Raw genomic sequence first — 15422 nt, 5'->3', positions numbered from 1 at the left:
TTGGGAATTCTGTTTCTCTGTGCAGCTTAACCAGTCACATGACTAGTAAACCCACAAACACTGCCCTACCAAAGCAAGTATCCTCATTGATGTGTTTCTTCCTTTTGTCTGTGTGGTATATAAACATGAAAAAAGAAATGTATATCATTCTGGAATTGATTTGAGAGGTTGTGCAGTTTATATTTTAATACTAATACGATTAAGTGTTCCTTGAGAAACATAATTTATTTAAAACTATGCTTTCCCCTGTTTTGTTTAACTGCATACATATCCCCAGACAAAAACAGAGCACTAATGATATTACATGATTTCTTGCTTCTGTAACTTGATAGTTAATTTATGTTCCCTTTTTGACATTTTTCTGCAAGTTTCATCCATTTTCTCAGATTTTTTTATTTTATTATTGTAAATCTTTCTCTACTTCAAGTACAATAACCAAATGTTATGGCTCTTATCCGTTGTGTATCATCAACATTTTCTTGTTAGCAATCTAGAGTCCATATTCTGATCCAGAGTCAGTCAAACTTGGAATAGGGGTTTATATCTTCAAAATCTTGGATGAGTTTGATAATCAGCAAGATCAGTGCATATTAATCAGGTGGTGTTGCATCTGATTGGTTAACCTTGTGACCAGCCCGGAGATTATATTTCTTGTCCAATTTTGATCATGGAATGTATGCTTAGATCATTAAGATCTTGTACAAGTTTGAGAATGGGCAATATTAATAATAATAATAATAATAATAATAAAGACTTTATTTAATGAGGGTAACTCAGTTACAAAACAGAACTAATTTGCCTTGAGGCACTCAAAGACATATGTGCAAATATATACAGAGTGCAATCAATCACTAACCATCTCACACATCTATATATTAGTCATGTACATAGATATTACAAACCAAGACTAGTTAAATATACATTTAAATTGTAACACAGTAACAGATGAAGTTATTATCGGTGTTCACTTGTCAGATTCTTGCATAACACATACTGACATACACTTGTATAGAAAAAAGTAGCTGCAGGAGGTGGATAGGCATTGTGCTATTAAGATTTAGATTTCTTTTTTTTATATACCCATGGTGACATGCTACAAGAGTTTTTGATTTCTTTTGGAATATTGTTTCATATTATGGATCCAGAGTTTTGAAAACAATTTTAAAATAAATTTTTCTTTGTTTTTGGAATTGCGACCCAAATGTCCGTTGTTGGGTGTCCTCAGCAGGATTGCAAAGAGTCATCAAAGGAACTCGCATCATAAGCCTGAGGGTTGGAGGGTCCTGTTGGTTGTCCATTTAGGGTCATGGCAAAACAAGGTTGGGAACCACTGATCTGTCGGAACTGAATTGTCTATATCCTATTTGGTGATATTGTAATTTTATGTGCAGGTTGATGCATCACAGTTGAGTGGCATGAATCAGTCCCTGGTGGTGTTAACAGACTGGGATGGAAGTGCATGGTATGGTCCAATCCCAGGAGACATGCTGCGTACACCTCACACCTGTCCACAGGTACATCATGATAAATTTTAATTTTTTTTGTTTGTGAGTAAGAAACAGAAGTCAGTGTTCTCAATAGCAGCCAGGTTACAAACCTTCTTTCACTGCAAATGTTAATATTGTCACCATCAAATTTTAACTAATTTTTACATTATTGGTTTGTCCAAGCCTTGTGCTATTGAGATTGAGCCATTTACTTCAAGAGATAATGAGATAGCTGCTAATTGGGTATAATCATAATGAAGAGCTGTGCATCTGTTCTCTAAGAAAAACTCCTAGTCTAATTTCATGGTAGCAAAGTCAATGGTGAGCCTCTGATTTATTCACAAAAGAAAATTGATTTACAATAGTTTCTTGATGGAGTTAGATGTTTATCTTTCTTGAGCAAATTTTACTGGACATGTGATCACTTTTCTGTCCAGAATGTCATATTTAAAATGTTTATTTAATAACTCTTAATGACAGAAACGACAGAACAAGATATTAGACATTTTCGTACATATATATTTTGAATCATTTAGAAAATTTGGTGATTCAGATTCAGAACATGGCCAAAAAATTGTGAAAAACTGGAAATATCCCAGATGCTGACAAAAATTTTCCAGTATGTATTCTGCATACATGCATTGTGGACAAATCACATGCAAAGACTGATCCAAAAGTATCATATACATGCATATTTTTGACTCAACTACTGTTTATTCCTCATGAAGCTAGAAGTTAAATAAAAAAATGTTTTATGAGTACAGTACTCTACTTGAAATAATTATTATTCTGAATTAATTAAGAGATGCAGCTTTTTGTATCTTATTTGAAAATCAAGTTGTTTTGCAGTGTTCATAATTCATGAATATGTTATAAATTTTTATCAAGTGATTTATCCAAGATATTTTTGTCTGTCACATAATTATACTAAGAAAGAATCCTTTGCTAACAAAACATTTGTATTTGTTTGTCATATATAATTATTTGTTTTTATGTGTCATAAGTACATCATAAAAATGTTATGATATTTGCTGATGGTAATATGACCAATTGAAATCACTGCTGCAAAGGTCAGACCTGGAGAATATCTTTAATTTCAATCAGATATATGATTTTATCATATTAACTTCAGGAGTTAACTTCTGCTAGCTCCTGAATCCAGCCCTCCTGGATCGACAACAAAAATATTTGTCTTTTTAGAATCTGGAAATGGGAAGAAATTTTGCCCAAAACACAGCTGTTTGATTTGAGAGGGACATTATTGAGTGTTGGTTGCACAGTTGATGTTTTCTGCCTTTTATTTTTGAGATCTAGTAGAGGTGAGAACTGAATCTGGTTGGCTGAGTGACAATTGTCCAGATGCATCAGACCTTGTTGATATCATTCAGACCCCGTTATCATTACAACCTCCCACACTTCCTCATGGATGAGAATTATCCTCATTGATGTAACACTCACTTGTTATTATTACAACCTCCCACACTTCCTCATGGATGAGAATTATCCTTATTTATGTAACACTCAAACTATAACTACATCACTATCTATATTGTAGGGGTAAAGAGAGAAAATATATGATATCTTGTAAGAATTTCTTTGTATAGATTCTATTTCATCATTCCAGGAGGGCTGGATTTAGAAGGCAGTAGGTGTTAATTCTATAAAATGTGATCCAGAAAGTATTCTCAGAGAAACGCATTTTATCATGAAATGTTCCTTTTTGTACATTTTGAAGAGCAATATGTGTTAAAAATCTTATGTCTTGCTGCATTTTTGATTTTCATTAAGTGCATATATGTAACAGTATGATTCGGCATAACAATCCTGTGGTGGTTCTACCTAAATTGTCAGATATATTCAACAAAGACACGTTCTACAAAAACTGAATCCTGTCATAATAAGTGGTAAAAGATGTACAGCAGATGAAACATTTGCAAGTTGTGTGTGGTATGGCATGCACATCATAAATGTCTTACCTATAAATAGTTGTTAGCTATAAACCTAACATATTGACAGAGGTAATGAGTTGAGTTTAACATCTGTTTGATTAGTGGCATAATTGTACAGAATGTTATCATCTTTACATTTTATCTTGTAATATTTCATGTTTGCAGTTAATTATAAGGGTTTGTCTTCCAAACTCTTTGTACAGTATCTTTTTACATGTTTCAGACTTACCTTGAGTTGGCACCACATAGCCACTAATGAGCTTCTATTCTGTAAAATGATACTATATACATACATGCATCATTTTGATTATTTTATGCTAGGTACATTTTTAGAAATTTTGGCAAAACTTTGCAGCCTTGTATGTATATGTGTTTTGTTATCCCAACACAAACAATCCATTAAATAATAAGGAAGGGTTAAATGTATTTAAATAATGGTAATATCAAGTAAAAAGATCATTTATTTTGTGCTGCACACAGCCACAGCTTGTCATCAAAAGCAAAAGAAGGGCAAATAATATCCTCAGTTAGTTTATCTGTCCATCTGTATGTCTGTTCATTACTATATATTATATCCTTCCAAACTGCTCTGTAGAAATACACACATCTGTGTTGTTAATTATTGCCCTTGGGGTAACCATCAACTAGTCAAGTGTCATCCTTGGCTCCATAAGTTGGGTTATGGAGGGTGGCTGCATGTTTTCATCAGTCATATGTGCATTGTAAAAAATGTTTAATTATGGTGACATTTTATATTTTATGACCATCTTTTTGTTTGAAATCATAGCAGAAAGATTCATCATATATGTGACAGATTTTGCACTGTTACTCTTGGTTCACTGGTAAGGATGTGAAAATGGAATATGCATTTAAAACCATGGGGATTTGTAATGGTGAAACATTGCTGTTGCTCTAGTTATTATTATTAAAATTTTTTCAGGCATTGGTTTATATCAATAACATCCCGAACAAATGTACAGGAGACTGTTGCTTTCAGTGGAAATCTGAGGTCACTCCTACTGTCACTGCTATCAGCCCCTCTAGTGGTAAGTACCACATTATTATGTTTTTTGTACACTTTAGTCTCCTATCTGAACTCTCATCTTGGAGGTATTGATTTGCATTTGAAACTTCATAAAATCTTAACACTTTTGTTCACCCTCCCCCCTTTTAATGGTTTAATGAACAATTGGTATTGTTGACTAATTCAAAGGCAAATAGAAGAAACTTGTTCAAACAAAATTTCATTGGATGCCAAAACATTTGGATAAATGAAGTCTGAATTAATTTTGCATCTTTCATAACTTTCCTAACAATTTTTGGTATGGTTATGAACTACTTTTTGCACTAACTGGTCATACGGTCAAGTGAGCTTATGGTATGATGTTGTATCTGTTGTACATCATATGCCATTTATCATGCATTGTTCATCTCTCATTAATTGCTGTATTAAACTCCAAAATCACTGAACCATCTTGGTAGGAATGGCTCTCACATTTATGCAGATTTTGCCAATCTGTGATCAAATGAGCCTGCTGTTATTAAACATAGCAAAACATTTAAATGACTTGTTCTCAAAAACAGCTTAACTGAATTGTACCAAATTTAACAAAAAGCAGCCAGTCAAAGAAGGCTTTAAGATTTATACAAATGATGCCAATCCATCTCTGAAAGTAGAAAAACATTAATTTTACAACTTTATTTCTAAAACCTTATGTACAGAATTTGATCACCTTGGACATGACGTGTTCTGGTAACGTGGTCTTTCAATATTGGATAAATGATACTAGTTTACCATCAAATATAGTTGAAGGTAGCAAACCGAGAGAAACCTTGAAACAACAGTTTTCTTAATATTCACAATCAACTGCTTTGGAAGAAATGTAAACAGAAAGTGTTCCACTGACCCAAATTTCTTCTCCAACTGCACTTGTATTTGGCTTTTAGGTGGATGTCAGCCAGGTGATCGATCTTATACCAATTTGGCCTCTTGATTTGTATGCATTAATTTTTATTTTCATCTTTAGTGATCCTGGATCATAATAGATTAGGTAAAAATTAAACAAAGGAATATAATATATGAAAAATATTTTTTAAGATTTGCTCCAGTTGGATTTAATATTTGTCTTTATTACATAGGTGCTCTTGGGACTGTTGTCATCATCACAGGGACAGGATTTGATGGCACCACAGCCTCCAACAATTATGTTCTAATTGGTGATACGGAGTGTACGGTCACCACTGCCACAGACACTTCTATTACCTGCACTGTTGGTAATGGTCATATGGGAAAACACAAGGTGGTGGTAACAGTGAGTGGTAAAGGCAGGGCCAGTCATCCTTCAGGAGGTGATGTTGTGTTTAATTACACAGCTGAAATCAGTGGCATGAGTCCTACATCTGGAAGCTTGGGAGGTAAATTTGCAAACTTGGGAGATTTATCCCCACACTTGTTGAAATGAAGGACTTGCATGCATTAGAAGTCTTTTGCAATTCCTACTTACTTCAGACTGGGATATGGGTGAGGGTTGTCTGTAAATAAGCATGATTAAGTATTTAAGATTAAGATTTAGGATTGGCATTGTAATTGGAAAATTCAAATATAGTCCATGACAATTCTTGAATCCAGTACCTCTAATGTGTTCATCACATAAACAAGGTGAAAAACCTAGAAATTGTAAGCTATTTGAATTTTGGTTATTAACTGTATCTCTGGATCTGATCACCTTTATATGCAGGTATAACATGTAACTCCATAGTCTTCAGGTTACTAGTATCATATCCATTCACACAGAAGATTGGTGTTTATGGTTTTATTTTCTTCATCTGATTTAAGTACCTTCTAAATTATGTTGTGTTTTGATGTTTAATTTTTGCCATCAGGCCTATTATTCATTTGATGTTTGCAGGTGGTACTGCCTTAATGCTGTCCGGTTATGGATTTCCTGAAGATGCTGTTGTTAGAGTAGGAACTAAGACCTGCATCATCACTACTGTTAATTCAACCCAGATTGTGTGTCTCACTCCAGCGTCTGTAAGTACCATATAAATCCTGTTCAGTGTATTCCAAATTTGGGAGTGCCTGTTTTACGTCATTTGTGCATTGTTTCATTTTCAAGAATGCCAGCCATAGAGGTTTAAAGATCTGTGAGATCCATTTTGAGGTGGTAAAACTGATGACTATATGACTACATGTACATACATTACCTCCTTCCTTGGGGGCCCCGAGTGGTCTAAAGCGTTCACCATTATGGATCATTGCCATCTCACCACTGTCTGCATGGGTTCGAGTCTTGGGCTTGGCCAATGTGGGTATGTGAAACGCTTGCCAGTAGCTTCTTGTGGGTTGGTGGTTCTTCCTGGGGTTTCCCTGGTTCTTCCTCCACCATTTATACTCGCTGCCATGTATAGCCTATCTTGTGCTGAAAAATGGCATTAAACTCTACAACAACAACAACAGCCTCCTTCTTTATGGCATTAAAAATGAGCTACTGACCATGATTCTCATTTATTCCTCAGATTAGTAGTACCCATCAATTTCAGTGTATTCAAAACAATATCATGCAAGATTCCTGTTATCATGCTGTAACAACCTTACCTATTCCACTAGTTGTTGAATAAACTCAAGCAAATTAATATCTCGTCTGAAACAGGGGCCCTTGGTACCCAAGTGGTCTAAAGTGTTTGCCTTTACTGATCTTTGCTATCTCACCTCTGTTCACATGAGTTTGAGTCTTGGACTTTACCAGTGTGGGCATGTGAGAAAGCTGTCAGTAGATTCCTGTGGATTGGTGGTTCTTACTCGGGCTTTTCAGGGTTCTTCCTTTCAACAGTTATACTCATCACCATGTATAGCCTATCTTGTGCTTTGAAATGGCATTGAACCCCAAACAACAACAATTATGTCAGCTTTATTTGCAAGATAACTAAGATTCTAACTAAGGTGCTGTGAGTGGTTACTATCAGTCACTCCAAATGCTATAGTTTTCCATGTACAAAACACCCTGATAGCAAATTGCCAGATTTCTGATTTTAACTGATGGTTTTGACAGAGGAATCTGTTTTGTGGTAAGACACCTGATTCTGAATAAGATATCAAACAAATCACTTTCATATTCATTTTTCAGTACAGTGAAACCTATTATGAGTGACTCTGCTATGAGTGACCACCTGTCATTTCCAACCACAGTCATAATACATGGATTGATTTTATTATAAAAACGCTAAGTTGTGAGTGACCGCCTGCTGAACATGACCAGCAACCATGATGTCGTGGCAGAATATTCATTTTGACACTGCTGTGAATGACCACATCGCAAAAACGGGGAAAAACTCCATCGACCTTTATTTAATCTCTGTAACAATGACTGCTTATACTGTTCTAAAAAAAATAGGCTGGCTACCAATATCTGAAATTTTGTAGGTATCGTTTTAGTCTTTTATAGTTTCTGTTTAATACCAGACTAAAGTACACGTTGTAGGTTATTATCACACTTAGCCTGGTTCCTGGCCTTATCGTAGATAGTGCCTATATGTATGAATAGGACCCAGTATCCCTATGAATGACTCTATCATGAGAACATAGGCAGACACCACTGACCTATATGTAATCAATTTTAACAATGACCGCTTGATTAGTAACAATTGTTCTGATAAAAAACAAACATAAAAAGAACCAAAAAAACCACAAAAAAAGGATTCTGGCTACCAGTGATAGATGTTACAGTCTGTCAACCAGGCTAATGTATGTGTTGCAAATTGCTATTGTAGTGCCAAAATTAATGTAGTAGTTGTGGATATTATCATTAGAGTTAAATCTGTATTGACTGAGGGTGAAAAAGGTCTTTGCTAGCAAGAGAGAATCATTTGCTATTCAAGTTGGTGTTGCATGCTTTGAATATAGAGTTAAACTCTGTATACATTCTTTGAATTAAGCCATTGACTCTTGTCTCTGAGAAAATGATTCTGTTTCTGTATGAGATAACTGTTTCTTTTTATTTTATTAATTGTTAGATATCCAATGCAGATGTATAGATCTTTTATATTTTCTCAAGCCCAGTGAAAACCTTCTTTACAGTCGATGTTACAACTGAGCACTAATAATGTTAACACCTAGTACTTTAATAACAATGGATGAATCTCCAACTAAAAATAGACAAATTTCAATGCTGGAGAAAATGATTATTGTAACTAAAAGAAGTGAAAAAGAGAAGACCACTCACAAAATAATGGTTTAAACATCTGTGAAACAAATTTAGGGTGTTAAAAAGGAAAAGGAGTAAATCAGAAATAATTTCCAATGCTAATACATGTACATGTGATCTTCAAATATAAATGATTTCATGAATAAAGACAGAAGTATATCTTTGTGCTTTATAATTTCTTTTTCAGATTAATGCATACAGTATTTTAGCAAGAACTATTAATAAAGATTAAAATATATGTTCAGTGATTGTGGTTATTTTTCTTTAAATTTTTCTGAAACTGGACCTTATAAACTGGTCTTTTTGTACAAACCTGTTATGAGAGACCAGTGGCTGTCCTGTCTTGAGAGACCATATTTGTTGCCAGAAGGGGGAGTCTCCCATAACTGGTTTTACTGTACTTTGAAATATAAGATACTTTAAAAAAATTTAAAAATCATTTTACAAAGCATGAACATTAAAACTATCTAAATATGAAGTTTATGAACTCTTTCATCTGAAGAGGCAATAATCTTTAATTTATATGTTTTATATCTTTAGTCAGGCAAATCCGTTGAAGTGGAAATGTAATAATTTTCAAGTTACATTTGTATTAAAGATTATAAAATAATTGTGAAAATCAAATGTATGAATCTTTATTATCATGATCTTAAAGAGGTAGTCCTTTTTATCCCCAGACTATAGCCCGGACAGTGCCAGTGACTGTGTCTAAGGATGGCATTACCCTGACCTCCCCCAGCTCTTTCACATACAGTTCCTCCCTGACAACAACAATCACCAGTGTGGAACCATCAACCCTGGGAGTTCAGAGTAAGGCAGATTGTTCACCACTATAGATCTATATGTATGTCTTTTAATTACACATTTACCCATATTGTGGATAACACAAACAGTTTGTTAAAGTTTATATTTGGTAAATAATCAGATACTGGTCATCATTTTTCATGATAGTTAAATTATTAAGGCATATTTTGAGTAATAAATATTTCATTCCAAAATAAAATCACTTTCTAGCTGTTAGTAGTGACAGTTGGCCAAAATATTAATCTCTGCATTCTGGATATTTGATATCAGAGACTGTCAACAAATTTGATTCTGTTGTTTATCTTCCCATGGATAACTGAGCCTGGACCAGTTCATGTCCTTGGATTTCTAAGTGTTTTTAAACAATGAAATAAAGTATACATATCCATGCAATAGTATGATATTATAAGTGTACTGTTTTGAAAGTAATTATTATTATAATTATAAAAATTAGATGTAATGCTATATCTTAGTAAGAAAGACTTTTGCTAAATGGGCCTGGACCAGTTCATGCCCTTGGATAAGGCACATATGTTAAATTAATTAAAATCCCTTATCTCTAACCCCAACTAAAACAAGAGCAGAGTATGAGAGCAGGCAGTTATGCAGCCTGGCTTGGTAGTGTAAGCAACACTGGTTTTTAGTTTTTGTGAAGATTTTACATAAAGTAGTAAGACCCTTACTTGGTGTTTGTGTGTCCTTTGGACCCAAATGTTACATGAGCTTTTAACCAAAATTACATAAAACAAATGAGGAATAATAACAAACATGATTAGCAAGACATCCAAACACATCATAACATATAAATTAGAGAATCTGACAAAACACACATCACATGACTTAAGACACTAGCAAGCAAATAATTTTAAACATCACTGAGGAAAAGTGAAAAATTTAAAATTATTGATCAGAACTGAAAATTAAAATAAATACAGAAGCACCAAAGTTGGACTGATAAGCATACTTTTTGCCTTACTTAAAAGGAAAGGAGCTATCAGTAGGGCACTTTATTAGAACATTAGACAAGTACAGATAAACAATAAACTCTGACACAAACGTTAGTTGTCATCATGGTGGTGCGGTTGGGAAGAATTATTTACAGATATTACATTTTACAGTCTTTACAATTCCAGGATAGAATTAAAGATCTAAATGAATTAAAGTTTGCTCTCTAAAGTCATTTAGTGGCTTATTTTGCAAAGAGTGGCAGCTGTGTATCAGTCATCAGATTTTTTGCCAAACATTGATGTTTTAATTCTTGGGATATCTAAAATATTTGAATATCTAAAATTATATTTATTGTGTTTAAAACTTACTAAATCATCCAGACATTTGGGATCTTGCTTATTCAGTATTTTGAAAGTCTCTAGAGCCATAACCTGAAGTCTGCACACCGTTAGAGTTGGCATTTTTACCATAGTTTAAAGTACATCAGTCTCAAAGCATGCTCTTGTATTTTTTCAAGTTTTTCATGTCACTGCAGAAATGCCAGGCTAAAGGACAGAAACTGAAATTGGGGAGGATTAATGTATTGTTAGCTTATTGAGCCTAGTTTGCTTATGACCAGTATGTTTCAAGACAGTTGCCTTAAGGTTTAACTACAGCGATTTTATACATGTGAATCAAATTGCAGTCGATAGTCAATGTCAATTCCTAGCAGTTTAACAATTTCTTGACAATTTATGACAGCACAGCTTATGTTACATACAGGCTTCATACTGAATGTATTTTTACCCATAACTGTTGCTTGAAACTTTTCTCTTTTGGCTTGCATTTTGTTAGCAATGAACCAGTTAATCAGAATGTTCGACTCTAATTCAGGTGGATTAATGAGAGTGTTGTCATTGATAAAAACATTAAAAAGTCCAAGGATCGATCCCTGAGCGACCCATTTTGAATTTCAGACCAACTACTCAGGACACCTGCAACTTAATTTGTTGCTTACAATTCAATAGATAGTTCAGTAGGGGGCCTACTGAGTCACCTGACAAACCATAAGCCCTTAACTTTCAAATCAGAATATCATGGGAGACAAACAAAAGCTTTGGATAAGTCCACGAGGACTGCAGATATTATTTGTTTTCATCAAGAGCCTTCCCCAGTCTTCAAACAAATGTAACTGACATCCATGACCATTATGAAAAACATCTAAATGTTTGTTTAAAATGTTCTCAGTTGATTTCTCAAACAGTTTGAATATGATGGGTGCAGTGCTGACAGGTCTATAATTACTTTTAACAAGACGATTCTCCTTTTTGAAAGTTTAAACTACTTGAGCTTCCTTCAGACAATCAGGAAAAATATTTGGTTTTGTTAGTTAGATCTTTACTTATAATGTCCCACCCACAAGGATTGGTGCCCCAGATTTTAACAATTTATCAGGAATATAATCCTCATGTAGCTTTTTTAAAAATTTAATCTTGTCATTTTATATACCTCTTCATGATTAACTTGCTTAAATTAAAAAATGTATCTATATTACTATTGTCCTTAACACATTAACCCCTGGAGACAAGTTTACGTGGCAGGATGTAGTAGCCTACTGCCAAGTTCTGTAGTGTCAAGGACATGTATGATACATTAACATGGGTGGTATTATAGACAGGTAGACAGATGTAGCTCTACAATGATACCAAATAATCTGGAATTTCTAGTTGCACTACAAAATACAGAGGGAAAAATCAAATTTTTATAACCGATTTTTTTCCACCCAAAATTTTGCTTGTGATCGGAATCCAATTAAATCCAGACTTTTTTGGTCTCAGATCAAAGGCAGGCCAGTATGAACTGCAAAAAGACAGATGAAACTTGGGAAAAAGTAGGATAAGATGGACATTTTGAATAAAGAGTGGTCTCAATACAAAAATGATGGGTCCGTTTAAAAAAAAAAAAAAATTCCAACTTTTACCCTTCTGCTCGGGGCCCCAAGTGGCCAAGTGGTCTAAAGTGCTGTCCATTACCGATCACTGCCATCTCACCTCTGTCTGTGTGGGTTCGAGTCTCAGATTCAGCCAATGTGGGTATGTGAGAAAGCTTGCCAGTTGCTTTTTGTGGGTTGGTGGTTCTCTCCAGGGGTTTCTTTGGTTCTTCCTCCACCATTAATACTGGCTGCCATGTATAGCCTAGTGTGTGCTGAAAAATGGCGTTAAACTCTACAACAACCCTCCTGCTCATGTGTGAGCAAAATAGCCAATGAAAAAAATGTTTCTAACACAACTAGACATTATGTTATTGAAATATCACCTGGAAGTTGATCTGTTAAGATGTATTCAGAAATACCTTTCAAAATGTCTTTCCTACTCGAATTTCAGGCGAAAATGACAAAAACCTAAATGTGTTAATAGTCAGGATACTCTGATGGGTTCTAGGGTAAAAAAGAACATCCTTACCAATTACTAATGCCACATTTACACAAAACTTACTGAAGATTGTACATATTTCTATGTCATTGTTTAAAATTTTTGTACCCTCAGTGATAATGATCTTATCTTGACCAACTGAACATTTATTAGAAAAATGTGGCTTAATAGTTGATAAGAGGTTCCAGGATTTAGTGGTCCCTGCACATGTGTCTAAAACGTAAGCTCTCAGAAACTTATTTGTTAATTTGTTGACCAAATTTCTATGCTTCCTGTAGTTTTCCCAGACTTTGTTTGATTCATACAGAGAGTATTTTGTAAACAACATATGTTTAACATTTATAGCTTTCCTTAGTGCTCTGTTCATATAACGTGATGCTTTTTTATGTGCGCATGTTTGTTTTATTGGATCATGTTTGTCTATAACATTTAACAGAACTTTGTCAAAATTAACATTGAGTTGACAAATCCAAGTCATTACTGGAAGACAGGGCAGTAAACGGAGCATTTTGTGAATAATTTACAATGTCAATCACATCAAAAGCTTTGAAACTTCTATATAATGTTTTTTTCATGGTTGAAGAATGCAGGGTCTTAATTGAGCAATGACTTAATTATGAAAGTCACTAATACAAGTAGTCATATTTAAGGTATTATTACATTCATGCTTATTTCTAAGAATAAGGTCAATACAAGAGGGATTACATCAATTCTCAAAACACAAAAATTGGTTCTTTAATTAGGCATGTCAGATAAAAAATATCACATGTAAAGATCAGGATTTAGAGAGGTCCTGCATATGAAAAATTTAGGTTGCCAATAATAATGTTTTCCCACTTTACTAGGCTTTTATCAAGCTGTTTTACAAGATTATCCTCAAAAATACTTTTCAACTTCTGTGAACTTTGTGACCCAATCCCTGTTGTAACTATGGAGTTTCTTCTAAATAATAGCTTATGATAGCTGTCACTGTTCTGTATACTATGGAGAAAGTTAGATGATGATTTTTGTCAAGATGATGTTGGGCTATTTTAAAATATTGTGCATTAGGAACATGTTTTGTTGTATACATCCTCCAGAAACTGTAAGTATAAAGTTGTAATCATCTGTATGCATGTTGTTGATATTTTCAGATGGTACCATTCTGATTTCTGGGTTGGGATTTGGATCCTTTGCAAATGGTTCAGCTGTCCTCTCCATAGGAGATGTTGTGGCCTCCATTATAGCCTACAATAATACACATGTGACAGCTTTATACTGGGGACTCAGTCCTGGTACCCAGGACATCAAACTTAATGTTGGAGAAAATGGATTTGTCGTTGATATAAAGTATGTTACATTTAATATCAGCTTTATAAGGTTGAGGTCTGAGATTGCAAAGTTATATTTATTTGTCATTTCACTCATTCTACATCAGTTCTTAATATATTGTAAGAGAAGCCAAGTGATCAGGTAAACATTGAACTTAATCCATTCCCCATACATACTGGAACTCTGCTTCGAAAGAGATCACTAGTCTGCAAATCCCTACATGTGTTGTAATTATTTTGAAAGTAATTTTATTTGTGGAACAATTTATGTATACATGAACTTGGATCCATCCCCAACAACAATTTTTATTTACCTAAACCAAATTCTGAATTTTTAAAAAAGCATTTTGCTTTTTCTGGATTCAGAATATGGATTTCACTTCCACACTATACACAGTCAGCTGGCTCATCTAGGGGTTTTAAGAATCATCTTAGTCAGAATCTGCAGGAAAAAAATCATTTATAAGATTTTAAATCATTCAGTAGTACACCTGTGAATGTCATGAGAAGTTCTTGAATTATCCATGAGTTGTTCTAGAACACTTTTCATGAACCATTCATAAAATGCACATGAACATTTCATGAGCAGTTCATGAACACTTAAAATGGACAAATTTTCAAGAATGAATGTACAATACTTTTCTAGAACATTAGTTCTTTAACATTTCAATAACATTTCAACATAAATGTTCAATATTTGTGGCAATGGTGTTAAAGGGACATTTTGTACTGGCTAATTCCTATCATTGTAATAATAAATGATGATATTTTTGTCTGTCTAACAATGAATCCCTTTCTTTATTCAGCACTGTCATTTGGAACCCCTGTGCTATTTATGTGCTGTATAGAATGATCAGTATCCTGGTTCCCAACCCCCTATGTACCTACAGCCCATAATTATATGTATAACTACAACAAGGGACCAGTCTACATGATCAGTAGGATTGTCCTTTATATTGCAGATGCTGATATTGCTTCATTACACTAGATTCACAGGGAACAAAATCTGATTTTATTAAAAAATTGAATTTAAAGAATGGAAAATATTGGTTCACATTTATGTTGATTGATAACCAATGTTGCTCATTATCCATATGATTCAAGCATCTCTTTGATTTAGAGCAGTTGTTGTTGTTGTTGTTGTAGGGTTTAACGCCATTTTTTAGCACACGATAGGCTATACATGGTAGCTAGTATTAATGATGGAGGAAGAACCTGGGAAAACCCCGGAAAGAACCACCGACCCATGAGAAGCCACTGGCAAGCTTTCTCACATACCCACATTGGCTGAATCCGAGACTTGAACCCA

The 15422-nt window shown here is 34.2% G+C and overlaps 1 protein-coding gene across 1 annotated transcript in view; it reads left to right on the top strand.

The window, feature by feature from the left end:
- Positions 1-15422, top strand: part of LOC149793389 (fibrocystin-L-like) — a 151923-nt gene that overhangs the window by 48464 nt on the left and 88037 nt on the right. Inside the window, exons 17-22 of the mRNA XM_089968992.1 lie at positions 1392-1514; positions 4377-4482; positions 5576-5851; positions 6346-6470; positions 9318-9450; positions 13937-14132. Coding sequence (XP_089825118.1) covers positions 1392-1514; positions 4377-4482; positions 5576-5851; positions 6346-6470; positions 9318-9450; positions 13937-14132 — 959 coding nt within the window. The remainder of the gene's footprint in view (positions 1-1391; positions 1515-4376; positions 4483-5575; positions 5852-6345; positions 6471-9317; positions 9451-13936; positions 14133-15422) is intronic.

This window comes from Sinohyriopsis cumingii, chromosome 8, assembly GCF_028554795.1.
Source record: "Sinohyriopsis cumingii isolate HCF-2022 chromosome 8, ASM2855479v2, whole genome shotgun sequence".
Classification (NCBI taxonomy): Eukaryota; Metazoa; Mollusca; class Bivalvia; order Unionida; family Unionidae; genus Sinohyriopsis; species Sinohyriopsis cumingii.
The sequence above is the reverse complement of the archived record's forward strand: the minus strand, read 5'-3'. Positions and strand labels throughout refer to the sequence as shown.